Genomic DNA, 24,771 nt, shown 5'->3' with positions numbered 1-24,771 from the left:
GACTGCATGACTGCTGTCTAACTCTGCTTTCTTATTTCTTTTTTCCCTTTTTCCTTGCAACACTCTGTCTTTCCTCCTTCTCTTCCATTCTTCCGTCATCTGGTTTGATGGGACTCCCTTCAGGTGAAGATCTTGAAAGGAACGATGGCAGTCCTTCCAAACCATATTACATGCCTCCAGGCCTGCACAGGATACTTGACAAAACTGATCAAGCAGGCAAAAAGTATGCTGTGTCCTGAAGCCGTCACCTCAGTGGGACGTGAAGAACAGCGCTAATACTGTAGCTCGCTGCATCTCTCCCGCAGCACAACAAGGCCTTCTGGGATATAGAATCAGATAGCATTAATAGAAGGGATCTTCTCTCTGCACTGTCTGCTAATACTGACTGACTCCTGCTCTATTTTTTCCCATACGTTTTTCCCTCTTTTTCTTTTTGCTGGTAATTCTGTCCATCATTGCCTTACCCATTGTTTGTCTTCTGGAGAAAAGTAATTGAATTAAGGTCTGATAATACTCTGGTACCCAATGATGAAAGCAAGTTATTCTATATATTTACTCTCTTTATCTTGCAGTATCCTACTCTTTCTATACAACCCTTTGTTTTCATGTCATTTTTGGTTTATAAGTTCATGCAGTACATTGATGTGCATGTGGATGGATTGACTAATTTCTTAGTCCACATGATTGTAATATTAACTTTGTCATAGTCTAATGGCAAATGCTATTGTAATGGGGGAATCTTAATAGATAGTGTATATTCTCTTATAACCATGTTTTGATAGAATCTATGAATTTTTCAGGTGTTCTGATGACAGTATTTAGTAACTGTGCCTGATTTAAAAGGAAGAGTGCTGCTCTTCTTTGTTTTTGATTTTTTTTTTTTTGCAATCAATCTGAAAGTTTTTCAAGTTCAATTTATAAAAGGAACATAAAAGCCATTTTTTTGTAATTTTGTAGACTGGTTTGATGCTGCGTCTACTCTGTGAAGTTCAGTACAAGTTGTCTTTTAATGGGGGAAAGTTTTGTAAAAATATTATTAATATGTTTTTTTTCCATTAGAATAAAGCTGAACTAAATATTATGAATGGTTTGATTCTTTTCTTATTTTTCTTTCATTTTTCAGAATGCTAACAAATTTTAATATCAATATTATTCACTACATTCTCAGCTTAAAATTATATATATGCCACTCAAAGCTTTATTTTTTTTAATGTTTTTGAAAGAAGTCTCTAAAATAGTAATATTATGAAATATTACAATTTAAAAGAACTTTTTTGCTATTTGAATATATTTTAAAATGTATTCGTGTGGTGGCAAAGCTGAATTTTCACATGATACTTCAGAAATCATGCTGATTTGGTGCTCAAGAAACATATATATATAACGTTACAAAAGATTTATATTTCAAACTTTCTGTTCATTTAAAAATCCTGAAAAGAATTTATCACGGTTTCCACAAAAATATTAAGCAGCAAATACTCATTGATGCAAAAATCACATGAACGATTGGTTGGCATTAATGTTACTTGTGCTCCTGTTCTCAGTGCTTGATCTGGAGAAGAACGACGGCTCAGTGTCCCGTCCGTATTACATGGGCAGCAGCCTGCGTGCCATCCTCAACAAGAAGAACCACAAGAGACCAGAGGAGAAAAAGATAGGTAGACAACAGAAGAAGTAGCAACCAAACAAAAGGCGCTGACATGTAAAACACACATTCTGGTTATTCTGTGTTAATAACCAGAATGTGAGACTGGCAAATGGACTGGTTTAAGCAATATTCAGTCATGTATGTGATAGTTTTGTATTAGAAATCTCATTAGAAGCCCAAAAATATAATTTGTACTGATCTGCAGCTTTCTGTTTATTATGCAGGTAAATATAATTGACAGTAAGCAACTAAATGAATTGAGGTTATTTCCTGTTTATGGATGTGTCTTATTTTGTATGGCTTTCTATAGATTTTAGTCATTTTTTAACTGATTCTTGTCTTTTATATGACCATTGCATTCTGTTAGCACCCATTTGGGCTGAAACTGCCACTTTTCTCATATTGAGAAAATGACCGATAACATTTATTCGTTCTTCACTAAATTAATTTTTCTCAACTTTTATGAGTTGCTGTTTGTAATTGCAGTTCAGCTGAAGTGCCTTATTCCATCACACAGTTAACAGCTCTTATAACCTCAACCGCATGTTGATATGAGCCCTTTTCTGCTGTGCAGAGCTTATAACTCTATTTATTCTTTCATTACTGCTCTTATTCATCCATCCAACTGCGTTTCTCATCAGGCCGATTGCTCTCTAGCACTCCTTCAGAGTGTTTTCATTGTGTCCATTCACACTTCATTTTAGCCATGGAAAGACTTGAATTCATCTTAATAACACCTTGATATGAATATGTGTACAGAGTAGTGGTAGTTATTTGATGTGAACTAATTTCTGTTCATATTTTGATGAAGTTATGTCATTGGCATCAATTTGAAGTATTCCTTTGTTGTTTTAATTATTTTTATAAAAACATGCTTTACTTTTCCTTTTATTAAGTATTAAGAGTGTATTACCATTTTTATGTTGTTTTATGTTAAGAACACTTGAATGTGAACAGTGAGTGCATGTGCTGGATTGTTATTCAGCTTTCATAATTCATCTAAATTGTATTTTGAGTTTAACACCTGTCTAATCATTGGTATGTAACTTTATTTAATCCTCTTCATAGTTTACAGTGTGGTAAACATGTTTATTATTTTTGTAAACATATATTGTGCTGTTTTGCAAAGCTTAATAACACTGTATGATGTAATCCAAATGCATGCAAGGATAAATTCGGAAATAAAGTATTTCATATAGACACGTGACAAGAAGTTATTTATTTTTAGTTAAACCACATGGGATGGGAACAAAACACATAATAAATAAAAACATAAATTAATACATTTAATACAAAGGTATGAGTGGCATAAATGTAGTTACAACCGCTGGTACAACATTTACAACTGAACTGAAAATTGTTTAGCTGCTGCTGATTGGTAGATGTGTTGATTTGTGGGACAGTAACGGCTGATAGAGTAAAAATGATGGTGTGTGCACTAAAAACAAAAGAAAAACAAGGCCATTAACAAAAGCACAAACACAGAGGGACAAATTTATGTCATCCTGACACTGGATACCATTTCCATTAGCAGTTTTAGTAATATACATCAAAAAAATAAATTTGATGTTCTTTCAGTGTTTTTGCTCTCTCGGAACAGTTTTCAACACTAAAAATGTTAAATAGATAATGTACTATTCAAAGACTTCATCTGATTGTACTACATTCCCATAAATCTCACCATCGATGCAGGTGCTGTGTAGTGCTGTAAGCAGGGATGTGTGTGAATAGTGCTGCTCATTCAGGGTGGACATAAGCTGGTGTGAAGACAGACCTCCTGTTGGTACTGCTGAATGAGGGGGAGAAATGTGCTTCTTATGACGGGCACGACAGTTTTGAAACCAGACCTGACCAGAAAGAAATTCAAAGAAATTACTTGGACAACACGTGAACTCTTCTTTGTTGCCTCATTATTAAAGGGGTCATACGATGCTTTTTTAAAGATCATTATTTTGTGTATTTGGTGTAACAGAATATGTTGACATGCTTTAATGTTCAAAAAACACATTATTTTTCAAATACTGTACATTATTGTAGGTCCTCTATGCCCCTCCGCATTACCTCCTCTCCTAGGTTCACGAAACGGTCGTCCATAAAATGCATTGCTGTTCTGTTGTAAGTAATCTTAAAGATTCCTAAATGCATCTACTTTCGGAAGGCCAAATAATGTGCTTTTGCTTTCGCCTAGAAACACACAGCGTCTCCTTGACATGGCTGCTTCAACACTAACTGCGGTTACTGACACCATGCCTTCTTTCTTTGCGTGCACATTTGCGGCGGGATTATGCAAATATTTCCACATAGTGGGGTAGATATGTGGGGGCGTGTTAGAATGAGCCGTTTTAGGGGGGCGTGGCAGAGTCTTAACTTTGATAAAGAATATCTCTTTGGTTTTGAGACGTTAGTCTTTGCAACTTCAGGGATCTTATCTATGCACAATCAGCTTGTAACACTCCAAAGAGAAAGGAAAACTTGAAATCGCATCATATGACCCCTTTAAACAAATGGTAACGGGCACTTTAGAAACTGCTAACCTGAATGACGCGTCGGCTAAGCCCAGTCTGTTCAACAAGCCTCTGAAATGTCTGTGCGTCTGGGTTATTGTCCTGAGCAAACTGAGCCTGCATAACCTGCAAGTCACAAACATCAAAATACTGTAGTGTCAACAGGGCAAGAGACATTAAGCTAGTAGGAAATCTGTAAGTATGCTTTGATTACAGGTAGCAACAACATAGCAGGGATCCATTATTGCTTACACTGAACTTCATCTTAATAATACAAACCCCGGAACTCAGTATGTGGCACATATTGAACAGCGAGAGTGATGCTTTTGTTTACCTGTAGCTGGTTTGAAGTGAAACTGGTACGTGCTCTTTTAGATGGTTTTTGGTTTATTTCACAGCCTGTATGCAACGCACCTTCAGGAGAGACGTTTTTTCCTGGAATAATAAACGGTAAGGCACAGGTGTAATTATTTATAAGACATACCGAGCATGCTACAAACCAGAAGACACCAAAACCAAACAACTGCCTTATTCCCCCTAAGATGTTACTAGATTACTTTTACACAAACTGTGCAAATCATATCTAGTTTAACTTTGTAAAGCCAAACATATGAAAATATATATTTAGAAAAATCTAATTTTTTTAAATGGAACAGTTTATTGAAACTTCAGACAAAATCTAGACAAAAAGGTAGGGTTTGTTGTTGAGTATCTCTGATAAATTAGTCTTTTATGGCTGATATAGTATGATATACAGAATATGGAGAACATAATTTAAAAAAAAAAAACTGATTTTATTCAGAGGCCCAAACTAAGCAAAAATATGCAGTTTGGTGAAGTTGCTGATATGTGTATGGCCCAAAATTAAGAACATTAAGAAATTCTGATAGCTTGTGATTTAAATCAGTGAAATCGTTTTAGAGGACTTCTTGTATAAAAAGCATATAAATATCAGTCACTCTATATCTCACAATAATATGTCTTAGTAAAATGATATTTAATCAGTTTTATGATCAAAGCTCTAGTTTTAATTATGGGGTGCAAAACATATAATGCAATGCAATACAATGATGTTTGAGAGATGTACAAATAAACATTCCTCAAAAGATTGATGTATTGTATTTGATGCATTTTAACATGTTTTTTTTTTAAACACTATATATGGATAATCAAATAAACCTAAGTTGCTTCAGTGCAATAAGTGTTCATCTTGAAATATTACTAACAATATAATTTTTTCTTACATTTACTTAAAAAAAAAAAAACTGTAAAAAAAAATTCACACCAAGACGTAACGTGCCTCAACCTGAAGGTGGACATTTTTTGAATTATACCAAAAGAACTTTTACTTGTATGTGGTTTTTACAGCAAAGTTTAGATCATGTCGATAATTTAGAGGCCTTAGAAATCTTATCAAATATGCTAGAGTAGGCTTTAAAGGGTTGAAGTACAGCTCTGTATGCATTCAGGACTCACAACTCACCTTTTTCAGCAGCACCTTTGAGTTTGTCCAGCATGCTGTCGTAATGATCTCGACACAACAATTTTTGCCCAACCAAAGCAAACTCCTCGCCTGTGGACAGCTGTTTCTTACAAGAGAAGCACAAGAAACATGCCAGGTGGTAAACATTTCCCTTTGCCCTGCGCACCCAGTCTGTGGAGTGAACTGTTTCCCCGCAGCACGAGCACCATGTCCGATACCTCCTGTCAAACAGCCATAATGGATTAGGTTGAATACATACTGAAACACCTTGTCTGCATATACATAATGTACATCTTTCAGAACTACCTGAAATAATCTAGTTTGCAGAAGACCTCTTGCTCTCTAACGTAGCAGGTTGCGTGTCCACTCAGAGTGGTTTGGCACACACTGCATGAAAGGCATTGCACATGCCAGCACAAGTCACTGACCTGCATTCAACAAGAAATTACATTACAAAACGATCATACAGCATTTCAAATTGTCAATGCAATGAATAAATATAAACTAAATGATCCTTGTCACCTTAAGGAGATACCGGTCTAGGATGTCCTCTCTACACCTTGTGCAAACTGCTTTGCCTTGGAAAGCATCAGATGCCATGGCTTGAGGTAGAGCAGATGGAGAAGCCGGATCAGATCGGCCATTCATAAGTTCTGATGAACTCTGTAGAAACAGAATTTAGAAACAAAATTATATTTGGTCCAGAATTTAAACATACAGAACATTTTGTTGGTTTCACTCAACTGAAAACTAGCCTATAGCCTAGTTAAACTGCCAACTTCTATAAAGCACAGATAATCGCACTGGGTTAGGGAAATACGTCTTTAAAAGTATATCAGATGTCTAATTCTACATTTAATTAATTTGATTCAACAATTACCATTTTATGTACATATTAATTATACATTTTTAATCAAATGTTAATTTTTAATTAAAATTTTACGAACGAAAAAAAATCGAATTTTCATTAAGTTTTACGAAGATATCGCGTTCGCGTGAGGAGGTAACCATAGCAACCGTCGCTCGTGCCCTTATTTTTAGGATCTGTATCGGTACACCGGCAAAGCATAGGTAGGCTATTGTCATTATTTAACGCTTTATTCTAGGTTTTATTCATATCACATTTGTATCACAAAACTCTTAAATCGGTTTTTAAAGTTTTAAAAAGTATTTAGGCCGCGAAAATACGGTTTGCGCGAGATGAACCTCAATTAATTAAACCCGAAGAATTTGCTAGAAATTTAGCAATAGTTGACCCTTTGACTGAAGGTTCATGGTTCATCGATGGCTTCAGGTCATAACCTTACCCTAAGCAAAAAATATATATTTACCATACAAATGTTGTTTGTAACTTCTCTGCACTTGCTGGTAAAATCCTCACTGCGATCCATAGACATGACTGTAGTGAATGCGCTTCGGATTTCCAAATCTCGCACCGAAACTCAGCCTTTAAATGTGCGCGCTCCATCCCATAAACATCATCCGCTCTTCTCTTCACCATGACAACCGCAACAATTACCAAAACTACGTTTACGACTTTCAGAATTTCAGGCATTGTTAAAACCAGTGGTGGAAAGAGTACTGAAAAAATATACTCAAGTAAAAGTACCATTACCTTCCAAAAAATGTAGTGTGAGTAGAGTAAAAGTACTTACCTCAATTAATTAAACCCGAAGAATTTGCTAGAAATTTAGCAATAGTTGACCCTTTGACTGAAGGTTCATGGTTCATCGATGGCTTCAGGTCATAACCTTACCCTAAGCAAAAAATATATATTTACCATACAAATGTTGTTTGTAACTTCTCTGCACTTGCTGGTAAAATCCTCACTGCGATCCATAGACATGACTATAGTGAATGCGCTTCGGATTTCCAAATCTCGCACCGAAACTCAGCCTTTAAATGTGCGCGCTCCATCCCATAAACATCATCCGCTCTTCTCATCACCATGACAACCGCAACAGTTACCAAAACTACGTTTACGACTTTCAGAATTTCAGGCATTGTTAAAACACGTCCGACTCTTGGAGTAATGTGCAGTAGGCTATATTATGTACTTGAAATCCGCATTAGTGATTCGGAAACGGTTCACACGTAATGCCTTCACCTCAAACGTATCAATTACGCACGCCAGTCAAAACCTCTGAAGAATCAGTGGAAGAAGAGAATTGATTTATTTAATTACACCAATTAAAACCCCGCGTTTGGCACAAACGCGCAACCAGAGCAACCCAAAGGTGAAGAGGTCTCATTAAACTCTTGACAAGGCGGGTCCTCTTCTTCTTCTGCTATAATTTAGAGGAAATAGTAGAAATATTTCGTCCAAACTGTGCACGGAACACATCACTTCGGGAAGAAAAAAATCAATTCATCATTATGACGGAGAAAAAAAATCAATTCATCATTATGACGAGAAAGGCGCTTTCTCAATAAATTCTCGTATTCATAATTAAACAACAGGTGTTTCCTAAAGCAATTTCCGTTTTAATGAGCGTTTTGATGTCTTTATGCACATTTGACAGACAATTATGTGCCACAAAACCTACACAGTTTATAGGACGTTTTAAACTTTTGTTTGAATACTTTGTTAATGCTTTAAGATAACAACAACAACAACAATAGTAGTAGTAGTAGTAAGCATCTTATCATTATTATTATTATCATCATCAATATTGATTTATTTAATTTCGTAGGACTAGCTAAGGATTATCTGTTTGTTAGTCGAATACTAGGTTTAGTTCTTTTTATAAAGGCCCTAATTTATAGGGTCACGTTTTATTAATTTTAATTTACCAAATTTTAGCAATTGTGCCTAATGACTGATATCTTAATACGTATAATTGTGTACTATGGCATTTAAACAGATTATAACAATTATAGTAATAAAAACACTTAATAAAACAATTTCTCTTAGTAACTTTACTAATACAGTCAGTTTGACATTTTCCATAATTGGCATCTGTTTTCACTTTGTTTTCCATGAGAGGCATCATTTTCGTTGTTTAAGTTATGGCGTTTTGTTTGCATGACAATCTTTTTAACGTACTTAATTGTCTAACTAGTATTATTTATATAATTTTTTAAAACAAAGTGTGCCAATGGAAATACTCATTGTGCGCTCCGATGAGGCCTTCTTTAGACCGTGTGTTTTGAGTCAAGGATGTCTTGATCACTTCAGGACTGCAGTGATCTCTGTCTGGTCAATCAGAGAGCCTTGTAAAAATGCCCTAATCAGGAAATGATTGTCTCCACAATCACAGCACAAATGTCCAATCTAACACTGATTGCACTTGCTGCCACCCACAGCACAACCAAACACCATGACAATCCCACCGATGCATCATACACACACACACACACACACACACGTTTCTCTATCTTAGTGAGGACATTGCATAGACTTCCACTGATTTTCTATCAGGTTAATGATATTTTCTATCAGCTGACCCAACCCTACCCCTAAACTTAACGATCACAAAAACGTGCAGAACACTAGATTTAAATCAAAACATCTTTTGGCAAATTTATAAGCCTTTTTAACTAGTGAGGACCAGTCAAATGGCCTCATGGGTTGTCAAAGTATAAGTGATGACATTTGGTCCTCACAATTATAGTCAAAATAAGTACACACACACACACAAACAGACCAAACAATATTTTTTATCTCCTAACCCAACCCTACCCCTTACAGAAAACTTGTCTACATTGTTAAACTTTCAGATAAACATCATTGGGTATTTTAAATATTTTTTTCCCTTGTGACCACAGTCCAGTCTCCACAATGTCAAAAATTTCAGGTTTTACCATCCTTGTGGGGACATACTGTCCTTGTGGGGGTCCCCTAATGTAGGATAAATGAGTACACTACACACACACACACACACACACACACACACGCATTTTGGGTTTTCATGTTTTATGGGGACATTCCATAGGGGTAATGGTTTTTATACTGTACAAACTGTACTTTCTATCCCCTTACCCTAACCCTAACCCAACCCCTTAACCTACCCCTCACACAAAACTTCCTGCATTTTAGATTTTCAAAAAACTTCATTCTGTATGATTTATAAGCTTGTTTCCTCATGGGGATCAAAAAATGTCCCCACAAGGCCAAAGAATTCGGATATTGCCATCTTTGTGGGGACATTTTGTCCCCATAACGTAGGGTATACCTGAACCACACTCACTCACTCACACACACACACACACAGACAGAGTCGGCGCCAGCCCATACATACTGGGGGGATTCGCGTTTCTAGAGGGGGCCTCGGTAGAATTGGTTGAACGCACACAAACCATTCCTGTACGCAATTCACGCAGTACCTGCTTAGGATTATAGACATTTTAAGAGTTGGGCAATGCAATTTACAGGCACATTAGTACGGAGTAAAAATTATTGTTTTGATGATATTAATAATCTACAATAGCCAAAAAGGCTATCAAGGCTTTTAAGAACAGAGAGGGAATAATTATAAGTCAGTTTGCTGACGATACAACGTTGTTTCTTAAAAATGAACAACAAATTCCACTAGCTTTACACTCGATCAACCAGTTTTCTAAAGCTTCAGGGCTTTATTTGAACCTAAAGAAATGTGAAATGTTAACTTTACATGAGTTTCCTTTACAGACATTATTTAATATACAACTTAAGAAGGAAGTTAAATATTTGGGAATTACAATTTCTAAAGATAGAGAAATAATGGAGAATAAAAATGTATTGAATAACATAGATAAATGTAAATCCACTCTGAACAGATGGTTACAGAGGGATCTTACAATCTTTGGAAGGGTTCTTTTGTCTAAAATGGATAGTTTGTCCAGACTTATCTACCCAGCCTTCTCCTTGCCCATATCGACAAGAATGATCAAATTAATAAATAAGGTGACTTTTAAATTTATCTGGAGAAATAAATGTCACTACATAAGAAAGGAAGATATGATTAAAAAATTTGAAGACAGTGGTGTGAATGCGATCGATTTTGATATTATGAATGGTGTTCTGAAATTGAAATGGTTAAAATCCTTTCATTCAAAATAGCAGTTCTTTTTGGTTTATTGTCCCCAGTGCCATTTTTAACAAACTGGGAGGAATACATTTTTTTCTACGTTGTGATTTTTTATTGTGATCTTGTTTGTCACTGGTTATGCTCAACCTAAGGCTGTTCACGTGTTGTTAGATTATGTGATGTGTTTATGTACCTTGTTTGTTAGTTGTAAATGGAAGCATAATAAAAAAAAGAAGAAAAAAAAAAGAAAAAAGAACAGCGAGTTCGTCCGTTGACAAACGATTGGAAATGGAACACAACGCAAAGGTCTCGAGGTCAGATCGCGCAACTTTAATAGCACGAGACTAAAAAATCGCAGACGGAATGCAATAAAATGTCCAATAAGAACGCGTAAATTTTTAGCATATAAATCTTATTTTGTAGTTGTAACAACAGAGACAATATTGGTGAAATTAGGTGAAATTAAATAAGTAGAGTAATTTTTGTTATCCTAAAATTTTAGTCACGCGACCAGATTGAGAAATTAGACAAAATAATTTTCAATGCCAGGAAGTAAAGTTGATTCACTTCTACTTAAAATGTTATGTCACATACAGAGACAGCCCTACACAGCGTGTAGTGAAATGCTTTTTACGATTCTCTGTACACAGAGTAAAACTAACATAGGAAATAAAATGCAAATAGAAAGAACACATGAATAAAAGGAACACAGGAAAAAAGCTTAAAGCTTAATTTACTTAAGCTACTGTACTTAAATTTTTTAGATTCCTTAAAAAATTACCATTCTTATGTTACCAAGAATTAAATCCCAAAATGCTGGAGATTATATTACTGCAGTGAAATATTCTGACGATTCCTTCATCACCTTTAGGACATGGACGGACAATCCCCAGTGAAAACACTAGAGGGCGTTAATGTACAGCTTTAAGGCTTTTTTTAACCTGACCTACAATAATCTTCACGAAATAAACCGAATTCATGTTTGGGCCTAATAAATCTTCAGAACCATAACATTTGACAAAAGGTATATGTTAGACAATACATGACATTTTTTTTTTTTTTTCCCCCATTTTTTCAATAAGCCCTGTATTTTTTATTTACATCACGGATATGTAAACATTTGACTATAAGACTTACTAATATCAAAGTCCCTTTAAGGTATTCTAAAGTCTTTGCTAATATGAACTTAAGTACTATAATGTATCTTTTAAATGAAGCACAAAGAATGCGGAGGCATCGTCACGTGATTCACCATGGCAACGCTGGTTGTCATCAGTTCCGCGCGAGGAAAGGTGTTGAGTATTCAGAGCCGGGCAAACAGATGCGCACATAGTTTTAATGTCCTCTGGATTAAAGAAAGCTCTCCTATTATTGCTTGCTTCATATCAAATATCACTGCGCACCGACAAAATGAGTCATCTGAACCAAGGGTGAGTAACTAAACTAGACCAAGTTGCAGTGTTGACTGAAATGAACTGTAAAACTACTGTCCTGTGTTAGACTGCTAGCTGCATTATGCATAATTTTATAATTTATAACAATATGCATAGTAATTGTAATTTTTCAGCTTTATTTTTATGACATGGCACTATATGACCAAAAGCTCTTGTTACTGTGGAGATGAAACGACAGAAGAGATCAACCACTCCTTGATGGACAGGCTATATTGTTCAGGCATGACTTAAGGGAACGTTGTTAATTTGTTGAACATACCTCAAATCGCTAGCTGTCATATTATATATATTTCTGAATTGATCATTAAGACAAAAATGAATTATATTTACGTGTAATTAGAATTAATCCATATGTTTAGACTGTCTTTCACATGCATTATGTTTTATTTCTGAGCAATTTTAGAGAAAGACATGAATTCAAAGGGGGGCCATGGTTTAAGTGTGCTATCCATCCACACTCAATTCCAATAGAAACCAGACACCGGTAATGGTATCTACTTGGCCTGAGGATTGGCGTACAGGTTGTGTTGTCTTCTTTACAAACGCTGAGGGAAATCAAATCTGTATCGGAAAAAGCCAGGCAGACAAACAGTCGAGCATTTCCAAGACTACACTTGACACAGATGTAGAGTGTTCACCTCAAGCTGAAATCCTTGGCACTGGTGGCCTTGAGGATCACTGAATCATTCCATCAGCCTGCTAGGGCCCATCTTTACATTACAAGTTCATCATGTCTGGGATGAGATATTTGAATGTTTTAATGTGCCTGGCAGCAGGCCGGTTTCTACTGGGATTACAGATGCTGACAGATTTATTTATTTTTCAAATTGTGTAACATATTGACATTATCAAAGCTCAGGAATACAGTGTTGATAATATTTTTGTCCATGTAGTCTTATTTCAGCTTACAATAGCTTAACTGACAAACATCTGACCGGATACTTCAACAATGCAAGACTACGAAGACATCTTAAGAAAGTTGGTCTGGTATGTGCACATTTTAGATAGTCAATCTAGAAAATGATGTTATGATTATTCTATGAGATTAGCCTAGAATTTAGATCATTCTAAAAAGTTTCAATATTTACAAACTAACATATGTTGATCTCAATGAATGTTATATCAAAAGTTATAGAATGTAATTAGCATTCTAATAAAGATCACTTTAGATAACTTGTTAAAAGATGAAAGGAAAGACACTTTATGTCATACAAGATCAGATGCATCAGTCATTAAATGCAGGTGCATGTGCTTTAGATCACTCGGAGCGGCCGGACTGTTCCCGATAAGGAGTACAAGCACAAGCTGATCCAGCGAACACATCAGAGACATGTGAGGGAGTGTCTAGCTCAGGCCATTTTTCACAAAGTGCTAGACATGGAGGTGAGAGCATTATACAGTCTACAGGTGCTTTATCAGAAGCTCTATTATCCTAGACTGTTGTGTAGTGTCAAAAAGTAAGGGCACTGATGTGAGATTTTTACAGTATAAAAGGCAGTATTTATGTATAAAAACTTTAAATAATCACAATTAGTTTAAATGAATCAGTAATCTAACCTCAAATAAATATATATAATTTCTGTAATATATTTAAGGTAACGGGTAATATTAAGAATGAATATCAATATCATTTTTATGTATTTTATTATTATAATTTTGTAATTTGTAGACTATACTATGTATTTATTCTATTATATAGTTCAAGTTAAAAGGTACATAAAACAAAAAAACATTGGGATACACTGTACTAGACATAATCAAATAAAATTTATGAACTAAAGCAAACTTAAGAAAAAAAAAGTTTTTCTAGATATTTTACTTTTCCACTGTTTATTCAGCGCCTTCATCAAACTGAGATCAGGAGAAAACTTGAGGAATTTGCACGGAGGGAACGAATCCACAAAATGAAGGTTTGTCATTTTTACAGAACTCCTTTCAGACTCAAACTGGCCTTGGTGACAATGATAATAAAGTTAATTTTGTGATTTAACGTTTTGCATTTTATGTTAGGCTGAGCGCACCAAGAGATATGAAGATGAACCAATGCTAATGCTGTCACCCCGGCCACCCACAAGGCCAAAGATCTCACACGCACGGCATTCTGGGCCGGAGGAAGAGCATTCTGAGTCAACAGAATCTGTAAGTGTATAATGGGTAAAATCGCTTTATGATCTAACCATTTCCTTTCAGTTTACATACTGTACATTAAAATTAGTAGGTACCACCGCCGTAATAAATGTGCTTCAATGCTGTATTATAAATGACTGTTTTCCTAGTAATGTGCTGTCAATTCATTTTCTGCCATTTCTGCAAAAAAAAAAAAGATGTCATGAATTTTATATCTGCTTGTGTTTATTCTAGATAGTTATCCAGCTAGTCTTAATGATTGCTAAATTGCAGATTCAGATCATTGTTTGCTCATCAGGCTCTGACATGTTTAGCAGAAGGTGATATAAATAAAGTGTTGTGGTTGATCCAATCATGGATGTTTGCCTGTTGACGGTGCCTGGAGAGTTACTGCTCCAGTAAATTGATGACACATGAGCTTGATTGTTTGCTCTGGTTTCTCTAGATACGTTTTTGTAAACCCACATGTTAAGCTCTTAGTTTTACTAGTTTAAAATCTCCTTAAAAATTGAAGTAGTTTTGACTTTATTTTTTTTTTAAATAAAGATGATTTGACTTGACTTTAATATTGTACAATTAATGCAATTGGAATTTTAGTGTATATATAACTCCTTTCCGATAATGCACAAGTGTTGCATTAGTAGGACATGTCTTAAGCATGTATATTCAGCATATTTAAAATTTGGTAAGTGTGTTATTGTCTTACTCCTGTAGCCGAGTTCCTCCAGGCCAAACACGGCTCCAGGGAAGATGCAGAGGCCTGTTCGACTCAAGCCCCTGAACAGCAATAGTGCCACGGCCTCTCTGAAGAGAACTTTCCCTCGACACAGACCCCGGGACCGGGACTCCTCCAATGACACCGATCAGCCCCTCAGTTATACGGTGAGACCATCCTGAGGTCCTAATACTTACACCTAATACTAACCCCCTCATCACGGGTCACAGACAAAGCACAAATCACACTCAAACATCTAATATTACTAATTTGCATACTGCTCTGCTGATGTATCAAAGATCAACTTTTTGTGTGTGTTCCTGTAGGAAAGAAAAATCACAAATTAGATATCTTTAATATATCTGTTGTTACTTCTGGAGGGAAATATGAATAAATAGTGAGAAAATATGTATCTTGTATCTTGTCTAGTATTTCAGAAGAAATCCCAAAAGTGTCTCAAATTGTTCTCAGATTTGTAGAGATACCATTAAGTCTGTTAAATCAAAAGATTTCGATATGAATATTATAAATAATATTACAATATTTTAAATATCGCTCAAAATTCTTCTAAAACCAAATTATCAAAGCTATGATTTTCACATTATTTTTATCATTTAATTTTTTTAATGTGTGTGTGTGTGTGTGTGTGTGTGTGTGTCTATGTATTATTTTATATATCAAGTTAAACTAAATTAAAACGAGAAAATGGCAACTAGATGAAATACGTTTTTTTAATATTTAATTTTATTTCAGTTTCCGTTTTAAATTTTAGTTATCTATAATAACTCTGCCTCACAGTAATAATATTTTTATCTCTCTGGGTTGTTTTATAGCTGGACAGAGACGGCATGAAACATTTGACCACGACAGACTTCTCTAGCACTGTCTCGCCCTACCGTCTTCCTGTCATTAACAACTATGTGACCCCTGTGCCACCCCTCACAAAGAAGAAAGAAAGAGGGCCAAGAGCGAACGGCACACTCAGGGGTCGAAAGTTAAGACCCACTACGGCACCAACAGCTGCTACAGAGGTCAGTATGTTGAAGTTATTTACTGAGTATTCAGGGATGTGAAGGTTGACGAAGCCATTAAAATAAGTCTTCACTCACATATATTCTGCTATTCCGGTGTCTGTAGTCATCTTCTCTCCAGAGGACATCAGCCCAGAGTAAAGTGTTAGTAAGCATGGTGTACTTTGGGAAGAGTGTTCACCTGTCCCATGATCTGATGGACCTCAGAGATGAGGTGAAGGTCTTTCAGCAGCACTGTGGAGGAGAGAACCTGTGTGTCTACAAAGGGAATCTGAGAGAGGGAGGTCAGTGTAGGTCTCTGTACACCTGTGCCTTGCAATTCATATCTTAAGAACACCATGAATTGAGTTACACTATTGATCTGGGGGCTTTTTGATAATAAGTGGTTCTAACCTGGCAGTGTTGCATATATTAGAATATATTTTGCATATATTATGTGATTCTCCTTGTTGATTATAAGGCACATTCATCAAAAGCAAATGGTAATTTACTTTCTTTGCTTACCTTTACTTGTAGAAGTGTTCCAGTTTGTGTCAAGACGTCACCAAGGATTTCCCTTCAGTCTTACATTCTTCCTGAATGGCCTGCAAGTGGATCGGCTCAGCTCCTGCTGTGAGTTCAAACACAGGAAAGGCTCTCGGCTGGGGGGCAGACACGGACACTTTGGATTTTGCGGTGTGGAGGGAGCCTCTCCATGCTACAAGTAATGAAAATGTATATTTCAATTATATTTTTGTGCTCATTGTAAAAATCAAGAACAAAATCTTTGCAGTTTCGTAGAGAAAGAAACATAGCTACAAATATCCCAGCTATACAACATAGCTATACAAATATTTTTTTGGTTTTCCAACTTTAACTTTAAATTCCTCTTAAATAATTGTGTCATATCGGATCAAGTTTAGTGATAGAAAACACATTTATATTGGCAAAGATGATATTTACATTTACTTTTAATCATTTAGCAGATGCTTTTATAATATATATATATATATATATATATAGGTTTATTATGGTTTATTATATATATTTATGGTTTATTATATATATTAGGCAGCATGACTGTTTTTAACATTGATAATAATGCCTAATAAGCATATCAAAATGATTTCTGAATGTTCATGTATCATTGAAGACTGGAATAATGGCTGCTGAAAATTCAGCTTTATCACAGGAATAAACTTAATTTTAAAATGTATTAAAATAGAAAACAGTTATTTTTTAAATTGTAAGAATATTTCACAATATTACTATTTTTACTGTATTTTTGACCAAATGCAGCCTTGTTGAGGATAATGTTTTAAAAATCTTACCGACCACATGGTAGCATTATATCGACCACCACACTGCCTATTTATCATTATTGGCTTTGGCCATTGAAAAAACCCCACATTGGTCCACCACTAATCAAGATGCATTATGGTTTTGTATGATGTAATTCTTCAGGTGTATTATTGCCATGGGCTTGGACAAAAAACCCACCCCTCCTCAAAAAAGAGTGAAAGAGGAGCTGCCAACCTCTAAATCCCCTGATGCTAAGGAGGCCACGGATGTAGATGAGGACATAGAAACACAGTCTAATGCAGAGCTTGACACGCCTCAGGAAATGGAGACAGAACCTAATCGAGAAACAACAAGACAGAAAAAGACCAAAGATGGTACAAACTCTACGAGTTTCCTGATTTCAAAAACACAACCTTTAATTGATGCTTCTGCAGGGCTATTTGAACGTAGCACAACAACAAATTAACTTGTGATTACATGCAAAATAAAATAAAAAACTGTTGGTTAAAAAAACAGTTTCGGTTAAGTCTCAGCTGTTGTATATAACTTTAGAAATTGTGTGTTCCCATTGTTTGACAAGTAGAGCATGACACTAGCAACACCAAGGTCATGGCTTTGAATCCCATAGAACACATACTGATAAAATGTGTATGTTAAATACACAAAAGTCATTTTGGTCATTTCTATTGCTTCACGTAATATGTAATTACGTTGAAAAGGTCACGCTTGACGTAGGTGGAAGTTAGGTTTCAAAAGATTTAAACATCCAGGATATGCACACGAAGTGACCATTTTAAACGATAAACTGACACAAGACATTTGAATATATGTCATTGAACATACAACAACTTTTGAACGGTCCTCCTTCTCCACATTTGTAAACACTGACTGAGTCGGTACGTCCGCCTACGTCAAGCGTGACCTTTTCAACATAATTACGTATTACGTGAAGTCATGGACGCGCATCGCAGAGCAGTGCCAAGGTGCGCATTTTTGTTTATAAAGCATAAACTTTTATTTTTTTTTTAGAAAATGACCGGTCGTTTCGCTAGATAAGACCCTTATTCCTCGTCTGGTATCGCGTAGAGCCCTTTGAAGCTGCACTGAAACTGTAATTTTGACCTTCAACTGTTTGGTAGCCATTGAAGTCCACTATAAGGAGAATAATCCTGGAATGTTTTCATCAAAAACCTTAATTTCTTTTCGACTGAAGAAAGAAAGACAAACATCTTGGATGACATGAGGGTGAGTAAATTATCAGGAAATTTTAATTTGAAAGTGAACTAATCCTTTAAATTAATTGCTTTGACCTTGACATTTATGCCATGCTCTCATATAGACTATGAGGAAGACTTTGAGGCAGATGATGAAGAGCCAGTTGAAAATGGTGATGAAGCAGTGGAAAATCCAGCTTCTGTTGCTACTGGGGAAGAAAAAGAATCTGAGATCAGGAATGAAAATGACATAAATGAAGAGAAAAGCAACCCTGACAGCGATGACACCAATATGTCCAGTAAGTGTTACTTTTTCACACTTTTCAGCAACATGTCAAGATTGTTAAACACCTAAAACCAACAGATTATTTGTCGTCTTCTTTCAGAGGTCAAAAGGTCATCATCTGTCTCATCTGGTCGAACATCCAGCTTGTCCAGCAGTGACAATGACAACAGTGAAAGAGAAATTGTGGAGGACACCAAAGAAATCACCACTGCTGATGTTCCAGAGGAGAGCTTACATGCAGAGGAAGTTCTCACCACAGCTGAGACCAAACCGGAGGAGACAGAGGCCACAGAGTCCAGCGATGTTACATTGCCTCAAGCTGCAGTGGAAGATTCTGGGACACAGGATAGTCCAGGGGATGGCATGGAGAAGAGCGACCTGGAAATGTCAGAAGACACAGACAAGAAAGAGGGAACTGAAGGTGAGCAATCTGGGGAGGATGCCAAACCTTTAGATAAGCCACAAGAAAATGAACCTGGGAGAGGTGAGTGTCTGCATGTAAACTAGTGCTGTGTGTCTGTCATGATCAAACCTTGTGTGTTTATTCATGTTGGCTTTTACAACATCAGAACTGGAGGGTCTTTTTTTTTTTTTTGCTATTTGATTTTCTACTTTCATCTTTGATTGCTGCAAGATAAACAAAGTGTTTAGTTACTTCACACAGCATTTATAATTAAAGCTTTAGTGTAATTTGTTGGATGTTAAAATACTTTCTCCTATCCCAGCTTAATAAGCAGAGACATCTGTTTTTACATTTGTTTGTGTCGCTACAGGCACAGAAAGTACACATTTCAGCTTTAACTAATTAGCATCTTTTATTACCCTGTTACTACCTGAAATACTTTACTTACCTTTACCCGAGGAGAGCATGATGACATGTTTTTTTGCAAGTACATGACCTCACTATTTACTCGAGTTCTGATTGTGTTAAAAGCAGAACATATGTTACACACTTCTCTGTGTAATTGTCAAGGCCACTCAGAGCCCAGTTTGTTTAACTCTAGGTGGTCTTGCAAACATCATTGTATTAAATGGTTTGTGTTATCAAATGTGGTTTTAATTGCATGTTATTTGTTTCCCGTAAGCATACTGCTCAGTATAAACCAATCTGTCTTGACTCTTACAATCCATCAAGGTTTAGACTCATTTTTGAGTTATATATTTTAAATATGACAAGTGCACTGCAAAACAATCTATAAAGTGTAGTATGCATTACATGTTGGCTCTTGTGGATTTGCTAATTTAATTGCTGGGAATAGAGAGCAGTGTTTTCTATTTGTGATTTTGTGTTAAGTTTCTGATTTCAGTGTGTTTGATTCATAATGTGCATCTAGCCATTTTTTATTTGTTTTCTGTTACACATAATTACATACACTGTTTGGCTTAATTGGTTGTTGTGTAAAATTCATGTGTATTCTCATCAGATATGGTTATGGATCCTTTTTTGGCAACTGTCCAGTGTGAAAACATTTAAGTGATTGTTCGCTGCATGCTGTGTTCCCAGTCAGTGTGTTTGCTGTGCTTGTGGTAATAAACTTTTGAGCAACTGTTTCATTTACACTATTATTTTTTTTTCAATGCTTCTAGATTTCATTTCGAAATATGTTTGATATTAAATTCATCCCACTAATTATGTGACTGTTGTTCATTTAGTTAATTCACTTTCAAGATAACATTAACATTTTGTTATGGATGTCATATGTCTCATTCCCTGTGACTATAAACAGCCAAGTCAATGCAGGAGAAGTTGGCTGAGGCCATTTTGAAGCAATCTCAATGTAGTTCAGAGCCAGAGTTTAGTGATACAAGCACAGAGGAAGATGAAGGGGCCTCAGTGAAGACCCAAAAGGATGGCCAAGGTAAAAAAGTTGTCGTCTTTTCGTCATTTATTTCCAAAATAGCACTAGTAAAGATAAATTTTTTACACAATAAATTAGTTTCTGCAGTGCTCAGACAAAAACATTGTTAGTTTTGTGTTTGTAAAAATGTATGAATCTGAAATGGTTTAATTATAAATGCTCACTTTTACAGGAGCCGAAATGGCTGATATCACTTTGCCTCAACCATCAAACACACATGATGATATTCCAGATGAAAGTGAAGCCAACTCACAGGAGGCTGCATGTGAGGAAAGGGTGCATGTTGAGATGGGTCAGCCTGCAAAAGAGACAAATACACAGGAACCGCATTTCCACACAGAAGAAGTAGTCCAAGAAATAGATGAGACTAAGGAAGGAGTGGAAAGTTTAGACATGGAGGAAAAGCAGAAGAAGACGGAAGAACAAAGTGAGAGTACAAATGAGGTTGAACAACCAGATAAAAGAGAGGAAGCGAAAACTGAAACTGAGGAGGCACAGGAGAAAGTTATGGATGGGGACAATACAATTGCAGAGGTACAAGATTCATTAGTACAAGAACCAGAGACACATGCTGAAACGCTGGACACTGAAAATACAGACACTGAGGTTCCAGAGATGGAGGGAGAGGGTTCGGCATCTCAGACAGAGAATGGTACAGAAACAGGTGCAGGTGACACTGAGAGGCAGCGAGACGCTGATGACGCAGATCAGAACATAGAGAGGAGGAGCGATGGACAGACTGACAGAGATGAAAGAGAAGACCTAGCAGATGAGGCTGGGGATGATGGGTCAACTGGGGAAATGGTACAGGAGACAGATGGCAAGGTGGATGATGGGGGCTCTGTTGGTAAGGTGGAAGATGGAGAAAAATCTAGTGAAGATAAGGCAGAGGAGGAAGCTACAGAAAAGCTAGAGGTTGAGGATAGAATTGAAAATCTGGGAACAGAAGAGGCAGTGAAACCTGGGGAAGAAGAGACCCAAGGTAGTGAGAAGGAAAATGAGGATGGCCATGATTTAAATGCAGAAGATAAAGAAAATGAGGACAGTACAGAAAAAGGTGAAGATGGTGTGAATGATGAACATAAAAAAGGTGAAGCTGAAGAACTGTCTAGTGAGGCTGGGAATAGACAAAATGAGTCAGAGGGCGGTCAAGATGTGAGGACACAGGGTAATGAAATAGAGGATGATAGCCTGAATGATGAACAGAATGAAACAGAAAATGGAGAACAGGTTAGAAATATAATTAGTGTTGAGGCAGAGGAAGAAGGGCAAGAAAAACCAAACAGTGAGGATTATATTGGAGGAGAAACCAAAAAAGTGAAAGACGAAACAATGGAAGATGGGGTTCAGAAAGAGGAAGAAGAAGCAGAGGTGGAGGAAAAGAAGATAGATGAGATGGCAGAGGGAACAGATGGAAATTGTGTAGAGAATGAGTTAGAAACAGGTGAAAAGTTGGTAGAAGATCCAGAGAAAGAGGTGACAGATATGAACAAAATTAGTGAGAATACATTAGATACAGGGAATGGAAAAGAAGAGGCATTTTCTGATGAAAATACAGCCCAAAAACTAGAAGTCAACTTTGAGGACCAAAATGAGGAATCTGTTTCAAAGGAAGAACAAAATGAAATTGGTTCAAGGGGGGCACCCAATGATGACACAGTGGCCAGTACCAAGGAAGAAGTAGATGAACCTACTGGGGTGAATAATGACCTGCTGGATAGTAACATAGATGCTGAAAATGGAGAAAGACAAGATGTCAGTCTTGAGGAGGCTGAGAAGGTAGAAGAATATCTCCAAGAGGAATTGCAAGACAAATCAGAGAGTGAGACAACTGGTGATAGGGCTCAAGATGTTTTAGATGATTATGAAAAGCCAGAAACTGATAAAGATATGAAAGAAGAAGAAAAAGATGTTGACAACGAGCAAGAGACTGAAAACAAGTCAGATGCTGAACTTGTTCCGTCAGAAAGAGAATCTCAATTGGGCGATGAACATGAGGACCAGGCCAGTGACAATCAAAAAGCAGACAAACAGGATGACAAAGAAGAGGGTGATAAAGAATCGGAAACATCTGCAACAACATTCATAGAAAATGTAACCTCTCAGATAACCCAGGAGATGGTCAATAAGGATACAGAAAATGACATTGTCTCGGCAGATGCCACAGCAGAAGAACCAAATGAGTCAGAACTGAAAGCTACTGACACTGAACTGAGAAGTAGAGATGCTCCTGAAGTAATGGATGTTGATCCAGTGGAACCTCTGGAGAAGAAAGGGAATTCTGTAAATAATGATGGTGGCTCATCTGTTTCCCATTCACTGGAATCACAGCCTGTGGAGAAAGTCAAAAAAGGGGTCAAAGGTCCAGTTCTGAGCATCGATTCAGAGGATCTTGCCATTCATTCAGCAGCTTTAACTAAAGCAGTTGGGGTGGATCTAGTAAGTAACTGGATTAACATACACCAGGAATCAAGGTATTTTCAGACATTCATCGAGCCCCTTGATGAAGAGGGTCTCACCTTGGAAGAAACCGAGGAGAGGCTAAATGGTGAAGTATTAAATGCTACAGATACACCAACAAGTACTGATATTGAGGGCCTTGATGAAACACTCAAGAGTAGAGACGAAACTGTCACTCCTGTAAGGAAAATTCTCAATGAGAACACAAAGTCTGTGGTTGAAAGCTTGAAAACAGAGACTAAAATTGAGGCCATAGAAGCAGATGCTCACAGTAATCACTCTAAAGACAGCATACATACCTCAACAAAAGATGAAAGAGTCCAGGAGGCTGGAGATACTAGAGGTTCTTTGGTCACTACTTGGTCAAGACAGAGTAATGATGAACACACCAATCAAAAAGACACGGCTGGACAGGAAACTTCAATGTCAGATGATGTCATAAACCTAGAGACAACAGCAACATCTGAAGACATTAAAGACCGAGCACCATCTGAAACTGAACAACAGGATGCATCTACAAATGTCGACCTGAATGCAAAAGAGTCAGAAAGAAGTAATCAACAAAATATGACTGGTGAAACCACACATTTATCCCAAACAGAGGAAGCAAGTAACAAAGAGACCCTGGAGAGTTCAGAACACAATTTGCAACCTGAACATGTATCTCAGACGGAGTGTATCGAGCCTCAGAGTCCGACAATCACAGTAATTACAGACCTCAAAATCATCAATAAATCGGAAAACAGGAGCCAAGACGACACTGCAAGTGTAGACTTCCATTCTAGACAGTCAGATGGAAGCAGGAACGTGGACGGAAACAGGAGAACGAAAGTAATTGATGGTCATTTCAAACAGACTCTCACCAGCAGAGACACTTTAAGCACTTTCTCATTGGACGACTCAAGGTTTTTTGGGCCCACAGGATATCCCAGATTAACAGCTGCTCACACGGAGAACAGTTATTAGTACAATGGTAAATTCTTCAGCTAACCCAGGGCTGTCCAATCCTTCTCCTGTCCTGCCGAGTTTAGGTCCAACCCCAATTAAACATATCTGAACCAGTTAATCAAGGTCTTCAGGATTACTAGAACTTCCAGACATGTTTGTTGGGTTTGAACTAAACTCTGTAAGACATTGGCCTTCCAGGAGCAGGATTGGACACCCCCGCCTTAACCCATAGTAATGGGTTTAAAATAATGGCACTTGCTTTTCCTTATCAGAGACCCATAGTGAGTCCTGTGTGCTTGGTAGGGAAGCTATCAACAGCCCACTGAAAATAGACACCGTAGGAGACACACAGCACAAATAATTTAATTATTCATGATGTGGAGCCCTCCAGTTGGTCAGGCTGCACTAGCAGTATACGGACGTACTTCAGACACTTCAGAACTTAACTAAAGGCTGCCATATACTACACAACTTTTAAAATCTGAAAAGATTTTAAAACACTGGGCATCATACACTTACTGACTTTGTAATAGTCACAGAGGAAAAACTGTCCATCATACACTAAACGACTGAGGATCGTACACTACCAGACTTTAAAGTTGTTACGATCACAAAAAATTCATGCAGAAACGTGTACACTGTTGCTAGGAGACGCATGATAAATGAAAACAATATGCGTTCTAAAATCAGCTCAAAATATCAAACATGCTTTATATCCTCCGACTGGATAGACTGAAGCTAAAAAATCCGAG

General features: G+C 36.8%; 4 protein-coding genes across 7 annotated transcripts in view; 3 read left to right on the top strand and 1 right to left on the bottom strand.

Annotated features, from left to right (window-relative positions):
• The window catches only part of slc44a5b (solute carrier family 44 member 5b), a 31,570-nt gene extending 28,736 nt beyond the window's left edge, over window positions 1-2,834 (top strand). For 2 of the 4 annotated variants that reach the window (XM_016557286.1, XM_016557285.1), the window contains 2 exons: window positions 1,545-1,658; window positions 2,135-2,834. In XM_016557286.1, the coding sequence (XP_016412772.1) occupies window positions 1,545-1,658; window positions 2,135-2,169 (149 nt within the window). In that variant the 3' untranslated portion in view covers window positions 2,170-2,834. Of the gene's footprint in view, window positions 1-123; window positions 1,016-1,544; window positions 1,659-2,134 lie in introns of those variants that run through there. The other 2 variants (XM_016557288.1, XM_016557287.1) reach the window with 1 other exon arrangement.
• A 123-nt stretch (window positions 2,835-2,957) lies between these two features.
• LOC107743853 (LIM/homeobox protein Lhx8-like) lies at window positions 2,958-7,011 on the bottom strand. The gene is made up of 8 exons (XM_016557290.1): window positions 6,967-7,011; window positions 6,158-6,298; window positions 5,942-6,063; window positions 5,636-5,856; window positions 4,487-4,587; window positions 4,183-4,278; window positions 3,330-3,495; window positions 2,958-3,086 (listed from the first exon to the last, which is right to left on the bottom strand). Exons 1-8 carry the CDS (start codon window positions 6,967-6,969, stop codon window positions 3,010-3,012), a joined length of 927 nt encoding a protein of 308 aa, XP_016412776.1. The 5' UTR covers window positions 6,970-7,011; the 3' UTR covers window positions 2,958-3,009.
• A 4,896-nt stretch (window positions 7,012-11,907) lies between these two features.
• On the top strand, window positions 11,908-19,608 carry LOC107743852 (glutamate-rich protein 3). Its single transcript, XM_016557289.1, has 12 exons — window positions 11,908-12,074; window positions 12,992-13,085; window positions 13,356-13,481; window positions 13,937-14,008; window positions 14,109-14,237; window positions 14,940-15,107; window positions 15,774-15,971; window positions 16,078-16,255; window positions 16,488-16,674; window positions 17,415-17,626; window positions 18,592-18,765; window positions 18,853-19,608. The coding sequence occupies exons 1-12, from the start codon at window positions 11,983-11,985 to the stop codon at window positions 19,257-19,259; spliced, it is 2,037 nt and encodes a 678-aa protein (XP_016412775.1). The 5' UTR covers window positions 11,908-11,982; the 3' UTR covers window positions 19,260-19,608.
• Window positions 19,609-20,791: 1,183 nt separating this feature from the next.
• On the top strand, window positions 20,792-24,037 carry LOC107743879 (spore wall protein 2-like). The gene has a single exon (XM_016557333.1). The coding sequence runs from the start codon at window positions 20,792-20,794 to the stop codon at window positions 24,035-24,037; it is 3,246 nt and encodes a 1,081-aa protein (XP_016412819.1).
• The last annotated feature ends 734 nt before the right edge of the window (window positions 24,038-24,771 follow it).

This window comes from Sinocyclocheilus rhinocerous, unplaced genomic scaffold, assembly GCF_001515625.1.
Source record: "Sinocyclocheilus rhinocerous isolate Xijiao unplaced genomic scaffold, SAMN03320098_v1.1 scaffold377, whole genome shotgun sequence".
Taxonomy (NCBI): Eukaryota; Metazoa; Chordata; class Actinopteri; order Cypriniformes; family Cyprinidae; genus Sinocyclocheilus; species Sinocyclocheilus rhinocerous.
The sequence above is the reverse complement of the archived record's forward strand: the minus strand, read 5'-3'. Positions and strand labels throughout refer to the sequence as shown.

What these genes read in the sequence shown, in the direction of transcription:
- LOC107743852 (XM_016557289.1), top strand. Translation starts at nt 11,983, where the DNA reads ATGTCCTCTGGATTAAAGAAAGCTCTCCTATTATTGCTTGCTTCATAT. An exon ending in ATCAGCCCCTCAGTTATACG is followed by an intron (nt 15,108 to 15,773) that starts GTGAGACCATCC and finishes GTTGTTTTATAG; the next exon opens with CTGGACAGAGACGGCATGAA. An exon ending in GGAGCCTCTCCATGCTACAA is followed by an intron (nt 16,675 to 17,414) that starts GTAATGAAAATG and finishes GTAATTCTTCAG; the next exon opens with GTGTATTATTGCCATGGGCT.
- LOC107743853 (XM_016557290.1), bottom strand. An exon ending in TGCAAACTAGATTATTTCAG is followed by an intron (nt 5,857 to 5,941) that starts GTAGTTCTGAAA and finishes GCTGTTTGACAG; the next exon opens with GAGGTATCGGACATGGTGCT. An exon ending in TTAGCCGACGCGTCATTCAG is followed by an intron (nt 3,496 to 4,182) that starts GTTAGCAGTTTC and finishes CTTTCTGGTCAG; the next exon opens with GTCTGGTTTCAAAACTGTCG.
- LOC107743879 (XM_016557333.1), top strand. Translation starts at nt 20,792, where the DNA reads ATGGCTGATATCACTTTGCCTCAACCATCAAACACACATGATGATATT.